This window comes from Mustelus asterias, chromosome 3, assembly GCF_964213995.1.
Source record: "Mustelus asterias chromosome 3, sMusAst1.hap1.1, whole genome shotgun sequence".
NCBI classification, from domain to species: domain Eukaryota; kingdom Metazoa; phylum Chordata; class Chondrichthyes; order Carcharhiniformes; family Triakidae; genus Mustelus; species Mustelus asterias.
Window position 1 is genome coordinate 14,379,325 of NC_135803.1, and position 14,035 is coordinate 14,393,359.

The window sequence follows — 14,035 nt, forward strand, 5'->3', positions numbered from 1 at the left end:
TGGACTCTGGCACAAAATAGACATTTCTTACATCAAAAATGGCCTCTCGATGTAGCCACTAATTTTTGTTTTAAACACAACGCACAGAATCAAGATAATGAAGGAAACATATACGAGTCATGACGTTTTATCAACGTTTGAGTTCCCAGCAGCTGGAAAGTGTGACCTTACAAGATGGCAAAGTGATACAGATCAAACTATATTGAAACCTTCAAAAGGACCAAATGGAAAGATTGTTTTCAGATGCATTCAAAAGCTGAAGGGGAAACCCTGGTTTGAATCAGGTTAACCAAGGTATCCAAGTGGGATGGGGCAGCAAACTGGAAAAATCTATCTATCTTATGCACATCTATTGTGTGCATAGAAACGAAATAAGATACAGTGCAATAATTATAATTTTAGCTGCTCAACCTCTACTTCACAAACTTCAATATAAAAATTATATTTAACTCAACACAACGGCACGGTGGCACAGTGGTTAGTGCTGCTGCTTCACAGCACCAGGAACCCGGGTTCGATTCCAGCCTCGGGTCACTGTCTGTGTGGAGTTTGCACGTTCTCCCCGTGTCTGCGTGGGTTCCCTCTGGGTGCTCCGGTTTCCTCCCACAGTCCAAAGATGTGCGGGTTAGGTTGATTGGCCATGCTAAAATTGCCCCTTAGTGTCAGGGGGGCTAGCAGGAGAAATACATGGGGTTACAGGGATCGGACCTAGATGGGATTGTTGTCAGTGCCATGATGGGCCAAATGGCCTCTTTCTGCACTGTGGGGATTCCATGATTCTATGAACAATTTGCATTTATGTAGCATCCTTAACATAATAAAATATCCAAAAGGGCTTTACAGGCGCAATTGCAAACTAAATCAGACACCGAGCCATGTAAAGAGATATTAAGACAGATGATCAAAAGCTTGGTCAATCTGGTAGGTTTTAAATTAGCAGCTTACTGGAGGAGAGAGAAAATGAGTGGCTGATGACAGCACTGCCATCATTTAGGAACTAGGCAACTGAAGGCATGGCCATTAGTGGTCGGGTGATGGGAAATTGGTCAGGATTGTAGAAGCGCAGAGACCTTGGGAGGGTTGAAGCATTGAAAGAGGTTATGGAGAACCAAGGAATTTGAAAATAAGCGCGCAAGTTATAAATCTGAGTCGGTGCCAGATCAGGTGCCAATGTAGGTCAGCAAAGCACAGGGTCAATGGGTGAATGTGGGTTGGGGTCGATTGGGATGTCTGATGGGTGGAAGGTGGGAGGATAGCCAGATGATGATTGGAACAGTCCAGTTTAGGAGGTAACAAAGACCAAAGGTTTCTAGGGTGGGCGGCACGGTGGCACAGCGGTTCGCACTGCTACCTCACAGCGCGAGGGACCCGGGTTCAATTCTCGGCTTGGGTCACTGTCTGTGTGGAGTCTGCACATTCTCTCTGTGTCTGCGTGGGTTTCCTCCGGGTGCTCCGGTTTTCTCCCACAGTCTGAAAGACGTGATGGTTAGGTGCATTGGTCGTGCCAAGTTCTCCCTCAGCATTCCCGAACAGGCGCCAGAATGTGGCGACTTGGGGATTTTCATAGAAACCCTACAGTGCAGAAGGAGGCCATTCGGCCCATCGAGTCTGCACCGACCACAATCCCACCCAGGCCCTACCCCCACATATTTTACCCGCTAATGTACGCATCTCAGGACTCTAAGGGGCAATTTTTAACCTGGCCAATCAACCTAACCCGCACATCTTTGGACTGTGGGAGGAAACCGGAGCACCCGGAGGAAACCCACGCAGACACGAGGAGAATGTGCAAACTCCACACAGACAGTGACCCGAACCGGGAATCGAACCCGGGACCCTGGAGCTGTGAAGCAGCAGTGCTAACCACTGTGCTACCGTGCCGCCCCGCAACTTCATTGCTGTGTTAATGTAAGCCTACTTGTGACACTAATATGTGACACTTGAACCATCCCTGTGCAGAGGGAACTGCCCTCAACCAAAGAGGGTTAAAAAAAAGTCATGGTGCTCCTCATAGCCCTGTTTGGGCTTTAACTTTGAAAATTATTGGACACGGTTACAATGTTGTTTATAGATCAAATAACTTTCCGATCAAAATATTCATTCCCTAGCCTCACACAGAAAGAACGACTACACGTGTGAGATACTGCAGGGCTGCTGGCGCCAACAAAACTAGAGTTCTACTTTAGAAGGAACGCAAAGGGAATTAAAGAGAAAGAAAGGGAAGCACTGGGAAGGTGTGAATTCTTAAATCACGCTCACCATTTTTGTAAAAGGGAGACACTACAGCATGTCGCAATAATTGTGAGGACACCGCACATAAACTCTGGCATCACTCACATCACACACAACACCTGTGAGATAGTGTCTGGGGCACTGAAAGCTGCATTCGAGGAGGCATTTCGGGAAGGACTGCAGCTTTTCTAATGATCAGAAAAAGGAGCCAAGCTTGCACGAGGTGCTTTGGATGCAGAGTGCAATATCAAACATGCAGAGCAGCAGCGGTCTAGCTCTGCCAAGGCCCCAGTTTCGTCTACGTCAATCAGCTAATTTTCTACAAACCACACATCCCACAGAAAGCCATATTCTGAAAGTGGAGGAAAACATGAGCAAAGAGATTAGATTTCCGCACGACATTGCTGTCGGCAGCACACTACCCGGACGGCCAGCTGCTCCTTCACATGCAGCCAGGGCTCCTGGTCGAACTCAACTCATTCAGAAAACACAACTATCCATTTCGTGAGTAAGGTATGGAATTCCCTTGTCTTTATGTCACTACCTTAGAGGCATCAACCGACGCGACACTCGGGACTCAAGGAAGCAAAGCATTCATGTGTGAAAACCAAACATCTTTAAACTTTGTTGTAAAAACATCATATACGGTGTTAGAACAAAGCTCTGGAGTAAATTTCAAGCGTTGTGGCTGACGTTTTGGTGGTTATTTTCTTTTGTGTGTGTGACTCAGGGGCTTTGTGAATAATTTGTGGAGTGCGTTAAGCGTTGATATTCTTTGTTTCTCCAGCCGCTGGGTTTATTTTGCCGGTATAGTTTTTTTTTAAATAAAAAGTTTACAGTTCGGCCACACTGAGTGAAGGACAGGAGGGGACGGGGTGGTTTAACTATCCTGACGATGGTGCGTGTGTGTGTATGTATGTTTGGGGTGACTGTCAGCAGAGACCAGGCAGGGCTAGAGTCACTAGTTTGTGTTGACTACGTCAAGGTTGTGTTGTTCCTGTATTGGATTTTCAGTGTTTATGAAATAATATTCTGTGAAGAATTTTATTTTATTTTTTGTAGTACTAATCCATCCACAAGGCTTACAAATGACTGAACAAAGCCAATTGGGGTTCTCAATACGTGGGATTCCAGGATTTTAAGTTTTATTTACCCTATGAAAATGAATCTTACTTTTAACACAACTTCACCTCCAAACAGAACAGCGCAGCAATAGGTACACAAAAACAGAAAATGCTGGAGAAACTCAGCAGGTCTGACAGCATCTGTGGAGAGAGACTCGAGCCAACATTTTGAGTCTGGATGACCCTTCGTCAGGGCTGATACCAGCAATAGGTATAGCTGGCCTGACGTGAATTAATTCACTTTCTCCAGTATCATTAAACTGGCCAACTTGCAGAATTATTTTTGATTTGATTTATTATTGTCACATGTATTAGTATACAGTGAAAAATATCGTTTTTGCGTGTTATACAGACAAAGCATACCGTTCATAGAGAAGGAAAGGAGAAAGTGCAGAATGTAGTGTTACAGTCATAGCTAGGGTGTCATTGTTAGAGTTTAAAAGAGTTCGAATAAAGTTTTAGAAGCATAGAACGCGGGTAAAAGATAGAATTAGAAGGTATGCTGGACACAGCTTGCAAGAAGCCGCCTCGCTCCGGTGCCATCTTGAGCAAAATTGTGTGCTCCTTCTGAACGATTTGTTGTTCTTGCGTCCTGCAAAGTTGCGGCCCAACACCTTTATATGAAGTTTAATCCATTTCACTTCCTCCTCCTCTGCAAGTCTCAGGAGGGTTTGTGACATCAACATTTATTTCTGTTTCACTGATTTCCGTTTTGCAGAAGCCAATGTTTAAAAGGCTCTGAGCGTGTGCATGCGTGGTTTTCAAAAGAGAGACAAGTGGTTCTGGAAATCAGCTGTAAAAAGGGGTTTGAGAATCACTCGGCTCTCCTGAGTAATTAAGCAAAATGCCTCGGGGGCAGAAAGATTGTCTCCCTCACTACTCCCCTGAGCGTTGCCAGCAACATGAACAGGGGAGTTGGTTTGGGGAGGGGAGGAGGGGGAGGAGAAGGGGGGCGCGGTGGTGACAGGAACTCTTTCACACCCTAAAATCGAGCTTGACAAAGTAAAGGTTTCCTTTGCAGCCCGGGGAGGTTCTTGAGAATAGGGTTTTGCAGATGACATTGTACTGAACATACACACACACACACACAGTTTAAACTTTAGAAACAAAATAACTCATACTTCTGGTAAACTGAAACAAGGCAACTGCTGAACGAATACGTGTGAGTAATAAGGGAAATTCAGACAGGGAGTGCAATGTAACTGGGAATGTACAGTGTGGGCTGGCGTGTAAAAGTTACACATTTGACGAAAGAGCAGGCAAGATTAGTAGTGTTGGGTGAGCTTAACTTCCAAAAAATATCATTAGCATTCCAGGACACTGCAGGTGACCCATTTACTGACTCATCTAGCATTCCCTACAAGGTATTTCCGACCGAGGGGGAGCAGAGACAGGAGGCGGATACTTCCTTTCTCAAATTCAGATGAGCAGTGGAGGGTTTTGGCGACGTTAAGCTGTCTTTTTCGAAAAGGGGGACAGCGATACGAGCAGCTCCCCTCCCTCAGAAGCGGGCGGCAACTCCAGAGTCAGCAAGAATCGACTTTAATTCAGACAAACAAGTTGTTTTGTGAGCCCTGGCTGAAGATTTCAACACTTCTGGGCGCGTTGTTTTATTAGAACAGTAAGTCTTTCTTCCTCTCATTGCTAATTTGCTGAAGGTCTCTGAATTTATCATATTCAAGTACGGGCAAAATTCTGCGGATGCTGGAATCCGAAACAAAAATAGAAAATGCTGGAAAGTCTCAGCAGCTCTGACAGCATCTTAAAGGGTCACCCTGACTGACTGATTTTGTTATCTTATTAGGGTTTTTCTCATCCTCGTCTATATAAAGCCACCCAATTCTCTCCTGCACAGATTGTACACAACACCCCGACCACACACGGTGGCAGCGGTTAGCACTGCTGCCTCACCACGCCAGGGACCCAGATTCCATTCCCAGCTAGGGGGACTGTCCGTGTGGAGTTTGCACATTTCTGCGTGTGTTTCCTCCAGATGCTCCAGTGTCCTCCCTGTGCAAGTCAGGTGGATTGGCCATGCTAAATTGTCCCTTTGAAAACCAGGGGATTAGCGGGGTAAATAGGCAAAGTTAAGGGGATAGGATAGGAGTGTTGGTGGTGTAGGCTTGATGGGCCGAATGACTTCCTTCCACGCTGCAGGGATTCCAATTCTAGTTTAATCTGAAATTAGAAATGCCTAAATAATTGATTGTCTATGATTTACAACTATTCCAGAAGTTAATTTTCAATCTCAATTGCTTCTCTCGTTTCAGATCTTAGGCTTCACATTTTGTTTCTTGCTTGACAATGAGTTCTAAACCATCTAACAGCTCCAACACGCCATGTGAGATCAATAACAATATGGAAGCATTCACTTATTTTTATTACTTAATCTTCCTGATTGGCATTATTGGAAGCTGCGTCGCACTTTGGGCATTTATTAGCCAGAGGAAAGCCAGGAAATGCCTCAACATCTACCTGATTAACCTACTGACTGCCGATTTTCTGCTGAGTCTGGCCCTGCCCTTCAAAATAATTGTAGACTTGGGAGTTGCTCCGTGGAATTTGAAGGTCTTCCACTGCCAGGTTACAGCTTGCCTCATCTACATTAACATGTATTCGTCCATTATCTTCCTGGGCTTTGTGAGCATTGATCGATATATCCAACTCTCGGGAAACTCGAGATTCCAGCGGATCCAGGAACCAGGTTTCGCAAAAATGATGTCCGTGGTGATCTGGGCAATGGTCCTGCTGTTGATGGTGCCTAACATGGCAATCCCCATCAAGCACATAGAATCCAAGCCTCTCCTGAAGTGCGCGGAGATAAAGAATACCCTGGGACTGAACTGGCATGTCCTCACCAATTTTATCTGCATTGCAATCTTCATGAACATTTCAGTGATGCTCCTCACCTCCAATTTCCTCGTGGTGAAAAAACTGTACAGGAACAAGGAGCGAGAAATGCAGAAAGATGTGCAGCAAACTCTGAGGCACGTTTCCATCCTGACCGGTGTCTACATCATCTGCTTCGTCCCATATCACATTGTCCGCACTCCGTACACACTAAGCCAATATAAGCCAGCCAGAGACTGCACTGTACAGCGGACCCTGTTCTATGCAAAGGAATCCACCTTCCTCTTGGCGGTCCTCAATCTTTGTTTGGACCCCATTTTGTATTTCTTCCTCTGCAAATCGTTCCGGTCGAAGATCACAGAGACCTTTGGATCAACCAAGGGGACCAAACGCAAGAAAAATGAGGATGAGGAGGTGAGGACCGAGACCAACTTAACATTGTGCAACTAACCTGGACATTATCCTGCCTCTTTCGCACCCGCCTCCTGCAGAGTTGTACAAAGCAGAAATCTTAAAACCACACGCACCAATTTTAAAAGGAACTTTTGAAGCTTTTATTGAGATGGCAAATCTTCTCGACAAATAAGCTGCCAGAGACTTGCAGAAAGAGGCTTTTCTGAGTAAACTGCTTTGAGAAAACTCATTCAATGGAAGAAAAATATCCAAAAAGGCTGAAACTGTACTTGCGATAAAAGATATATTATATATAGCTTTTGTCACCGTTCAGGTTAACTCATGCAATGAGTATATATATAATTGTTGTTCCATCTTATTCATGTATTAAGTGCTATTTGGAATTATATTTTGTATATATTATTTAATTAAACTTAAGTTTAATTGAGTTGATTGGAGAAATAATTCTAACTCTGGAACAAGTATCCCATCTTGTCCCCTTATTTCCTTTTTTGATCAGTTATAATTTGCAAATATTCATTATATGTTGTATGGTTGGGGTAATAGTTGGATTATTTATTGGGCAGAAAGGGACATAGATGGAGGTAACAAGTAAAACAAGTCACCTTGCTAAAGAGAAATCAGGGGAGAACTCTCTCCCCAGAAGCTGACTCGAGTGAATTGTCTAAATATGTGGTGGGCAGCCTGCCGTCCAGGGGCCACATGTGGCCCATCTGGGTTGTGATTGTGGCCCACGAGACATTTTGCCTCCCCATGCGCAGATTTGCCACATTCTGCCGATTTCCATCTGCGTAGTTTTATTTCTACTGGTCTGACTGAAGTGATTCGTATATAAAACACGGGCAAGTGAAGTGAGGTGTGTGCTGATTGCTCACAACATTGAGTGTGAGAGCCGTGCACTCCCTGTGTCCAAAGTTTAAATATTTCTTTCATTTTTACCATCTGAAGTTGATGATCGTTCTATTAATATATAAATGATTGAGCATTTTCTGTAACTTATGAAATATTTGGCACATATTAAATGTATTTAATCTTATTCATGGGGTCATGTTTAGTGAACTTCTTCACTCAGGGTGGTGATTCTACGGAATTCTCTACCACAGAAAGCTGTGGAGGCCAAGTCACTGAATATCTTTAACAAGGAATTAGATTTCTAGACACAAAGTGTCAAGGGGAATGGGGAGAGTACAGGAGTTTGGTGTTGAGATAGAGGGTCAGCCATGATCATGTTGAAGGGTGGAGCAGGCATGAAGGGCCGAATGGCTTACTCTTGCTCTTATTTTCTATGTTCTTATGTAACTCATAATTCATCTCATTTATTTCTCCATCACTCTTAGGAATTCATTGTGCATAATTTGATATTCAATTTGCCTGCAACAGTGCGGTCAACAGTGACCGCACTTCAAAAATTAAATCATTGGATTGCAAAGCCTTTTAGGGACATTCTCAGGACAGAAAAGGGGCTGTGTTGCTGAAAAAAAAAGATGTGCCGTTGAAGTATTTCATCTTGCACTCACCAGGTCAGAATTGCAAGAATTCCAAATCTCAAGGGATCAACAATTTATCTTGCATGAGAGGAGGCTGCTGATTGGTTGGCAAGTGGCGATCAGCACTCTCCTGTCATGTGGTATAAATTGCTGTTCCTTTTGAGATTTGGCATTCTTGCAATCCTCACCTGATAAGTGTAAGATGGAAAACTTCAACAGTGTGCCTTTTTTTTTCAGAAAGCTCCGCATTAATGTAAGCTCTTCTTCAATGTATAAAATGTCATGTACGCTGCTGCATGCTTCGAATTGTCAATCAGTGAAATGTTGGGGTATATCTTACGACAAAGCATCTTACTACATGTTTTAGAAAATATACTGAGGCTGCCAAAGAATAAACAAATGAATCAACACCAGGTTAAAGTCCAACAGGTTTATTCGGAACACGAACTTTCGGAGTGCTCCAAAAGCTCGTGATTCCAAATAAACCTGTTGGACTTCAACCTGGTGTTGTGAGACTTCTTACTGTGCCCACCCAAGTCCAACACCGGCATCTCCACAAAATGAATCAACGGCAGAGGCAATTTCATTGAAGAAAATAAACAGTACATTTTCTGCCTATTGTTTTAAAGGTGTTCAAAAAATAGCTTTAGGCTTTGTTTGTGCATTGTCAGAGGACCCATGTTATGATTGAACAAAGCTTTGATATCATTCACCGTGTTTCTTCCCTTAGCTTTTATAGCCTGAGGGGCTATGTTAACATTTGGAAGTGAGTGAGGAGGTGGTTTGCCAAATCTCTCATTTTAACTCAAATTAATTGTTTTCTTCTTCTGCCCTTTTAACTAGGCCATAATTTGATAAGAAAACTTCACACATTTAAAAAAACAATATTTCTGGTGGTAGGTATCTGCAGTTAATTCCTTCAACATCTTCAGTCAGTCTGAGGGGAGAACATTAACAGTAAAGGAGTTTCCTCACCATCACTTGTACCATTAACTCTTTTGGCGTTTAATCACTCTTCCCTCCACCCTACCTTTTCTTTATCTCCCTCCCCTGCATAATGTTTTCCCCCTGGTTTAAAAACTGTTAAATCCCTAACACTCTCCCATTCCAGCCTTTTGGGTTAGGACCTCAAATGGTGTGTGAGAAATAGTCACCCAGCAACACTTGCCCCCAAAATTGGTCATTTAGTGATCAGAGGGCAGGTTCAGCAGCCCGGTGAGAGCTTAATGAGGCCCACCAGCCCGGTGAGAGCCTGTAGGAGACCCACCAGCCTGGTGGGAGCCTGTAAGAGGCCAATCAGCTCAAATACCAGCACTCTGCAGTTATGATCAGAGAAGCAAAGAGGGCATCTCTATTCTGAGGCACCATCTCTGCACATTTTAAAAGCTTAAAATTTTAAAATGGTCTCAGTTGCCAGGGCACCATTGCAAAGGGGGAAAGCCTTTAAAGAGAATGACTTGCCAATGCGACTGTGACCAGGCAGGTGGGGAGCGCCTCCAAGCTTGCTTGGAGCGCTCACCCCCAGCCGGCAGCCAAGAGGCTATCCTCCAGGCAACTGGCTTGGTCCCCAACACCTCCAGGGTGTTCAGTCCAACTAGAAAAATTCCAATCAGCCTTTGACAATAGACCTTAACAGGCCATTGGCCTGACATAGCTTGCAGGAAGTGGGGAGTGAAGGCAGGGGGAGGTAGCAGTGATGGCCTCTCTCAATCCCGTCCCTCAAAAATGGTTCAAGGTTGGGAGGGCGATGATAGACCAGCACGCCAGTCTCTGGCATGAATTTCCATATCTACCAATCTGTATTCAACCTCATATGGGGACAAGCATCCTGCCCCTTGCCACTGAGCTGAAACATTTAACTCTTTTCCACCCCATAGATGCCTCCTGAGCTGTTGTTAATACAGCTCATATGCTTTTTGCTACATTACTTTGATAAGATGTGAAATTAACAATTGCATTTATTGTGATGTATCTCGTTTTTTTAATGGAGGTGGTTTGGTTTGAGTAGGATGATTCAGACGTCATCTGATACCAGGAAGTCCGACCACAGTAATGCAATTAACCATTTCAGTTAGGTACAGAGATGAACAATTTGTGTATAGTCTGGAATTTATAAACTAGAAAGAGCTCCTAAATGTTCTTTTTTATTTGTTCGTGGGATGTGGACAAGGAGCCAGCATTTGTTGCTCATCCAATATTGCCCTTGAGAAGGTGGTGGTGGGCCATCTTCTTGAACCACTGCAGTCCATGTGGTGCAGGTACACCCACAGCACTGTTAAGAAGGGAGCTCCAGGATTTTGTCCCACCGACAGTAAAGGAACGGCGATATATTTCCAAGTCAGGATGGTGAGTGGCTTAGAGGGAAGCATGCAGGTGGCAATGTTCCCATGTGTCTGTTTCTCTTGTATGTGGTCTTGGTCACAGTTTGGAGAGTGTGGTCACTGGAAGCTTGGCGAGTTGCGGTAGTGTATCTTGCATATGGTACATACTGTTGCCACTCTGTACTGCTACCTTTAAAATTGTGCTAAAGCTTCATAAAACCAACATTTTCTTGATCATGCAATGCTTAATTAAACGAACCCTAGTATTAACAGAACTGAAAGTTGGCAATGAAATGTGCAATTTACATATGGAACACCAAACAGTACAGCACAGAACAGGCCCTTCGGCCCACGATGTTGTGCCGAGCTTTATCTGAAACCAAGATCAAGCTATCCCACTCCCTATCATCATGGTGTGCTCCATGTGCCTATCCAATAACCGCTTAAATGTTCCTAAAGTGTCTGACTCTACTATCACTGCAGGCAGTCCATTCCACACCCCAACCACTCTGAGTAAAGAACCTACCTCGGATATCCTTCCTATATCTCCCACCATGAACCCTATAGTTATGCCCCCTTGTAATAGCTCCATCCACCCGAGGAAATAGTCTTTGAACGTTCACTCTATCTATCCCCTTCATCATTTTATAAACCTCTATTAAGTCTCCCCTCAACCTCCTCCGCTCCAGAGAGAACAGCTCTAGCTCCCTCAACCTTTCCTCATAAGACCTACCCTCCAAACCAGGCAGCATCCTGGTAAATCTCCTTTGCACTCTTTCCAGCGCTTCCACGTCCTTCTTATAGTGAGGTGACCAGAACTGCACCCAGTATTCCAAATGTGGTCTCACCAAGGTCCTGTACAGTTGCAGCATAACCCCACAGCTCTTAAACTTCAACCCCCTGTTAATAAAAGCTAAACAATAAAAGCTAAAAAAAATAGGAAGCAGAGTTGGCATAAATGGATCTTTTTCTGATTGGCAGTCAGTGACTCGTGGGGGTTCCACAGGGGATCTGTGCTAGGACTTTTTTTTTAAATCCCTAAACTAATCCCAATTGCCCGCATTTAGCCCATAACCCTCTATTACCCATGTAACTATCTAAATGCTTTTTAAAAGACAAAATTGTACCCGCCTCTACTACTACCTCTGGCAGCTTGTTCCAGACACTCACCACCCTCTGTGAAAAAATTGCCCCTCTGGACACTTTTGTATCGCTCCCCTCTCACCTTAAGCCTATGCCCTCTAGTTTTAGACTCCCCTACCTTTGGGAAAAGATATTGACTATCTAGCTGATCTATGCCCCTCATTATTTTATAGACCTCTATAAGGTCACCCCTCAGCCCCCTACACTCCAGACAAAAAAGGTCCCAGTCTATCCAGCCTCTCCTTATAACTCAAATCATCAAGTCCTGGTAGCATCCTAGTAAATCTTTTCTGCACTCTTTCTAGTTTAATAATACTCTTTCTATAATAGGGTGACCAGGATTGCACACAGTATTCCAAGTGTGGCCTTACCAATGTTTTGTACAACTTCAGCAAGACGTCCCAACTCCTGTATTCAATGGTCTGACCGATGAACCCAAGCATGCTGAATGCCTTCTTCACCACTCTGTCCACCTGTGACTCCACTTTGAAGGAGCTATGAACATGTACCCCTAGATCTCTTTGTTCTGTTGTTCTATTGAGTGACAGAGCAGGTTCGAAGAGCCAAATGGCCTACTTACATTCTTTCTACCCATCTCTGTGTTACAGATTTTGTGTTGTACCACTGTAGGACTGTCACTTTTCCAGCTCTTAACATTTGACCCAATTTAATTAGTAACAGTTTTATTTTCTTACTTTCTATACTTAATCTAGAATAAAACACACATGCTAAATTTCTCCTTGCCAAAATATTTTTAATTTTTTCCTAATTCCACGTAAGCTTTCAATTTGTTTCATAATCATAAGAGTCATAGAGGTTTACAGCATGGAAACAGTCCCTTTGGCCCAACTTGTCCATGCCACCCAGTTTTTACCTTTCAGCTAGTCCCAATTGTCCACGTTTGGCCCATATCCCTCTATACCCATATTACCCATGTAACTGCCTAAATGCTTTTCAAAAGACAAATTTATACCCACCTCTACTACTACCGCTGGCAATTCATTCAAGACACTCACCACCCTCTGTGTAAAAAAATTGCCCCTCGGGACCCTTTTGGATCTCTCCCCTCTCACCATAAACTTATGCTCTCTAGTTTAAGACTCCCCTGCCTTTGGGTAAAGAAATGCAACAGGTTGTATTTTTAACTAATGGTGGACAGCCATTAGCAGTCTTTTCCCCTGGTTTCTGTGGCTATGTCTCATCTTTCATTCCCTCAGCTTGCAGCATAAATATTTCCCACTTTCTAGTTTTTTTAGCTTTGACAAAGGGTCACCTGGACTCGAAACGTCAGCTCTTTTCTCTCCTTACAGATGCTGCCAGACCTGCTGAGATTTTCCAGCGTTTTCTCTTTTGTATTTTTAACTTGATGTACACAATGCTGATGTAGCAGCTTTGAACGACTTAAACAGGAATTTGCTTCAGACACGGCAGAACTAATTCTATGTGAGACATGAACAGCCTCACGGAGCATTGTGAGGATGTGGGTTTGAGCTTTGAATTGCTCCAACTGATTGGCTGAGATCGCATCCGATGCAAATCCCACGGAGAATCAGAGAGGTAATTCAACCCAGTTAGCTCCTTGATGCTACTCCTTAAATAGCTCCGAAACTTCCTGTCCGCAGTGTACAGCAGTTGCATCGTTATGAATCTCCTTTAAGATGCCAAAACGGAAAATGCTGGAAAATCTCAGCTGGCCTGACAGCATTGGGGGGAGAGAACGTTTCGAGTCAGGATGACCCTTCGTCAGGGGGGTGAAATGTTGGCTCTATTCTCTCTCCACAGATGCTGTCAGACCTGCTGAGATTTTCCAGGGTAGGCAACAGCGTTTTCTGTTTTTCAGATTCCAGCATCTGCAGTATTTTGCTTTAATCTCCTTTAAATAACTCTGTGTAGACCAGTGGTGGGCAACCTGCGGCCAGGGAGTAACATGTGGCCCATCTGGGTGCTGAGTGCGGCCCATGATACGTTTTGTTGACCCTTACCCACATGCAGGGTTGCCACACACCACTGATTGTCATCTGTGTAGTTTTACCCCCAAGCATTATGACTGAAGTGATACATGCGTAAAGCAAGCGCGAGTGAAGTGAGGTGCATGCCAATTGCTTACAACATTGACTGAGAGAGCTGTGCATCCAAAACATAAATATTTCTTTTGTTTTTACCTTTCGACATTGATAACCCTTCTATTAATGCATAAATGATTAAGCATTTTATATAACTCATTATGAAATATTAGGCGTGTATTAAATGTATTCAATTTTATTCATGGGGTCATGGTTAGTGAACAAGCCCGATTTCAATCTTACGGCCCACCGGGATGAAGGAGGGCCACTCATGCAGCCCCTAGGTGGTCCATCATTGGTGTAGCCTCATGCCTCCCCATACCAAGTGTTAAAATGTAACCAATTGGATCTGTTGCAGTGTGACCAATGGTAACAAGCTGTAAGGGTCAGCTGACCCAGTA

At 43.9% G+C, this 14,035-nt stretch overlaps 2 protein-coding genes across 3 annotated transcripts in view; one reads left to right on the plus strand and one right to left on the minus strand.

Annotated features, from left to right (window-relative positions):
- The window catches only part of LOC144487108 (mediator of RNA polymerase II transcription subunit 12-like protein), a 596,823-nt gene that overhangs the window by 420,139 nt on the left and 162,649 nt on the right, over window positions 1-14,035 (minus strand).
- Window positions 2,587-7,655, plus strand: gpr171 (G protein-coupled receptor 171). Of its 2 annotated transcripts, XM_078201864.1 has the most exons (3): window positions 2,630-2,745; window positions 4,721-4,977; window positions 5,627-7,655. In XM_078201864.1, exon 3 carries the CDS (start codon window positions 5,661-5,663, stop codon window positions 6,654-6,656), a length of 996 nt encoding a protein of 331 aa, XP_078057990.1. In that variant the 5' UTR covers window positions 2,630-2,745; window positions 4,721-4,977; window positions 5,627-5,660; the 3' UTR covers window positions 6,657-7,655. The 2 variants fall into 2 exon arrangements, with proteins under 2 accessions (XP_078057998.1, XP_078057990.1); XM_078201872.1 differs by lacking the exon at window positions 4,721-4,977 and having other exon boundaries at window positions 2,587-2,745; window positions 5,627-7,649.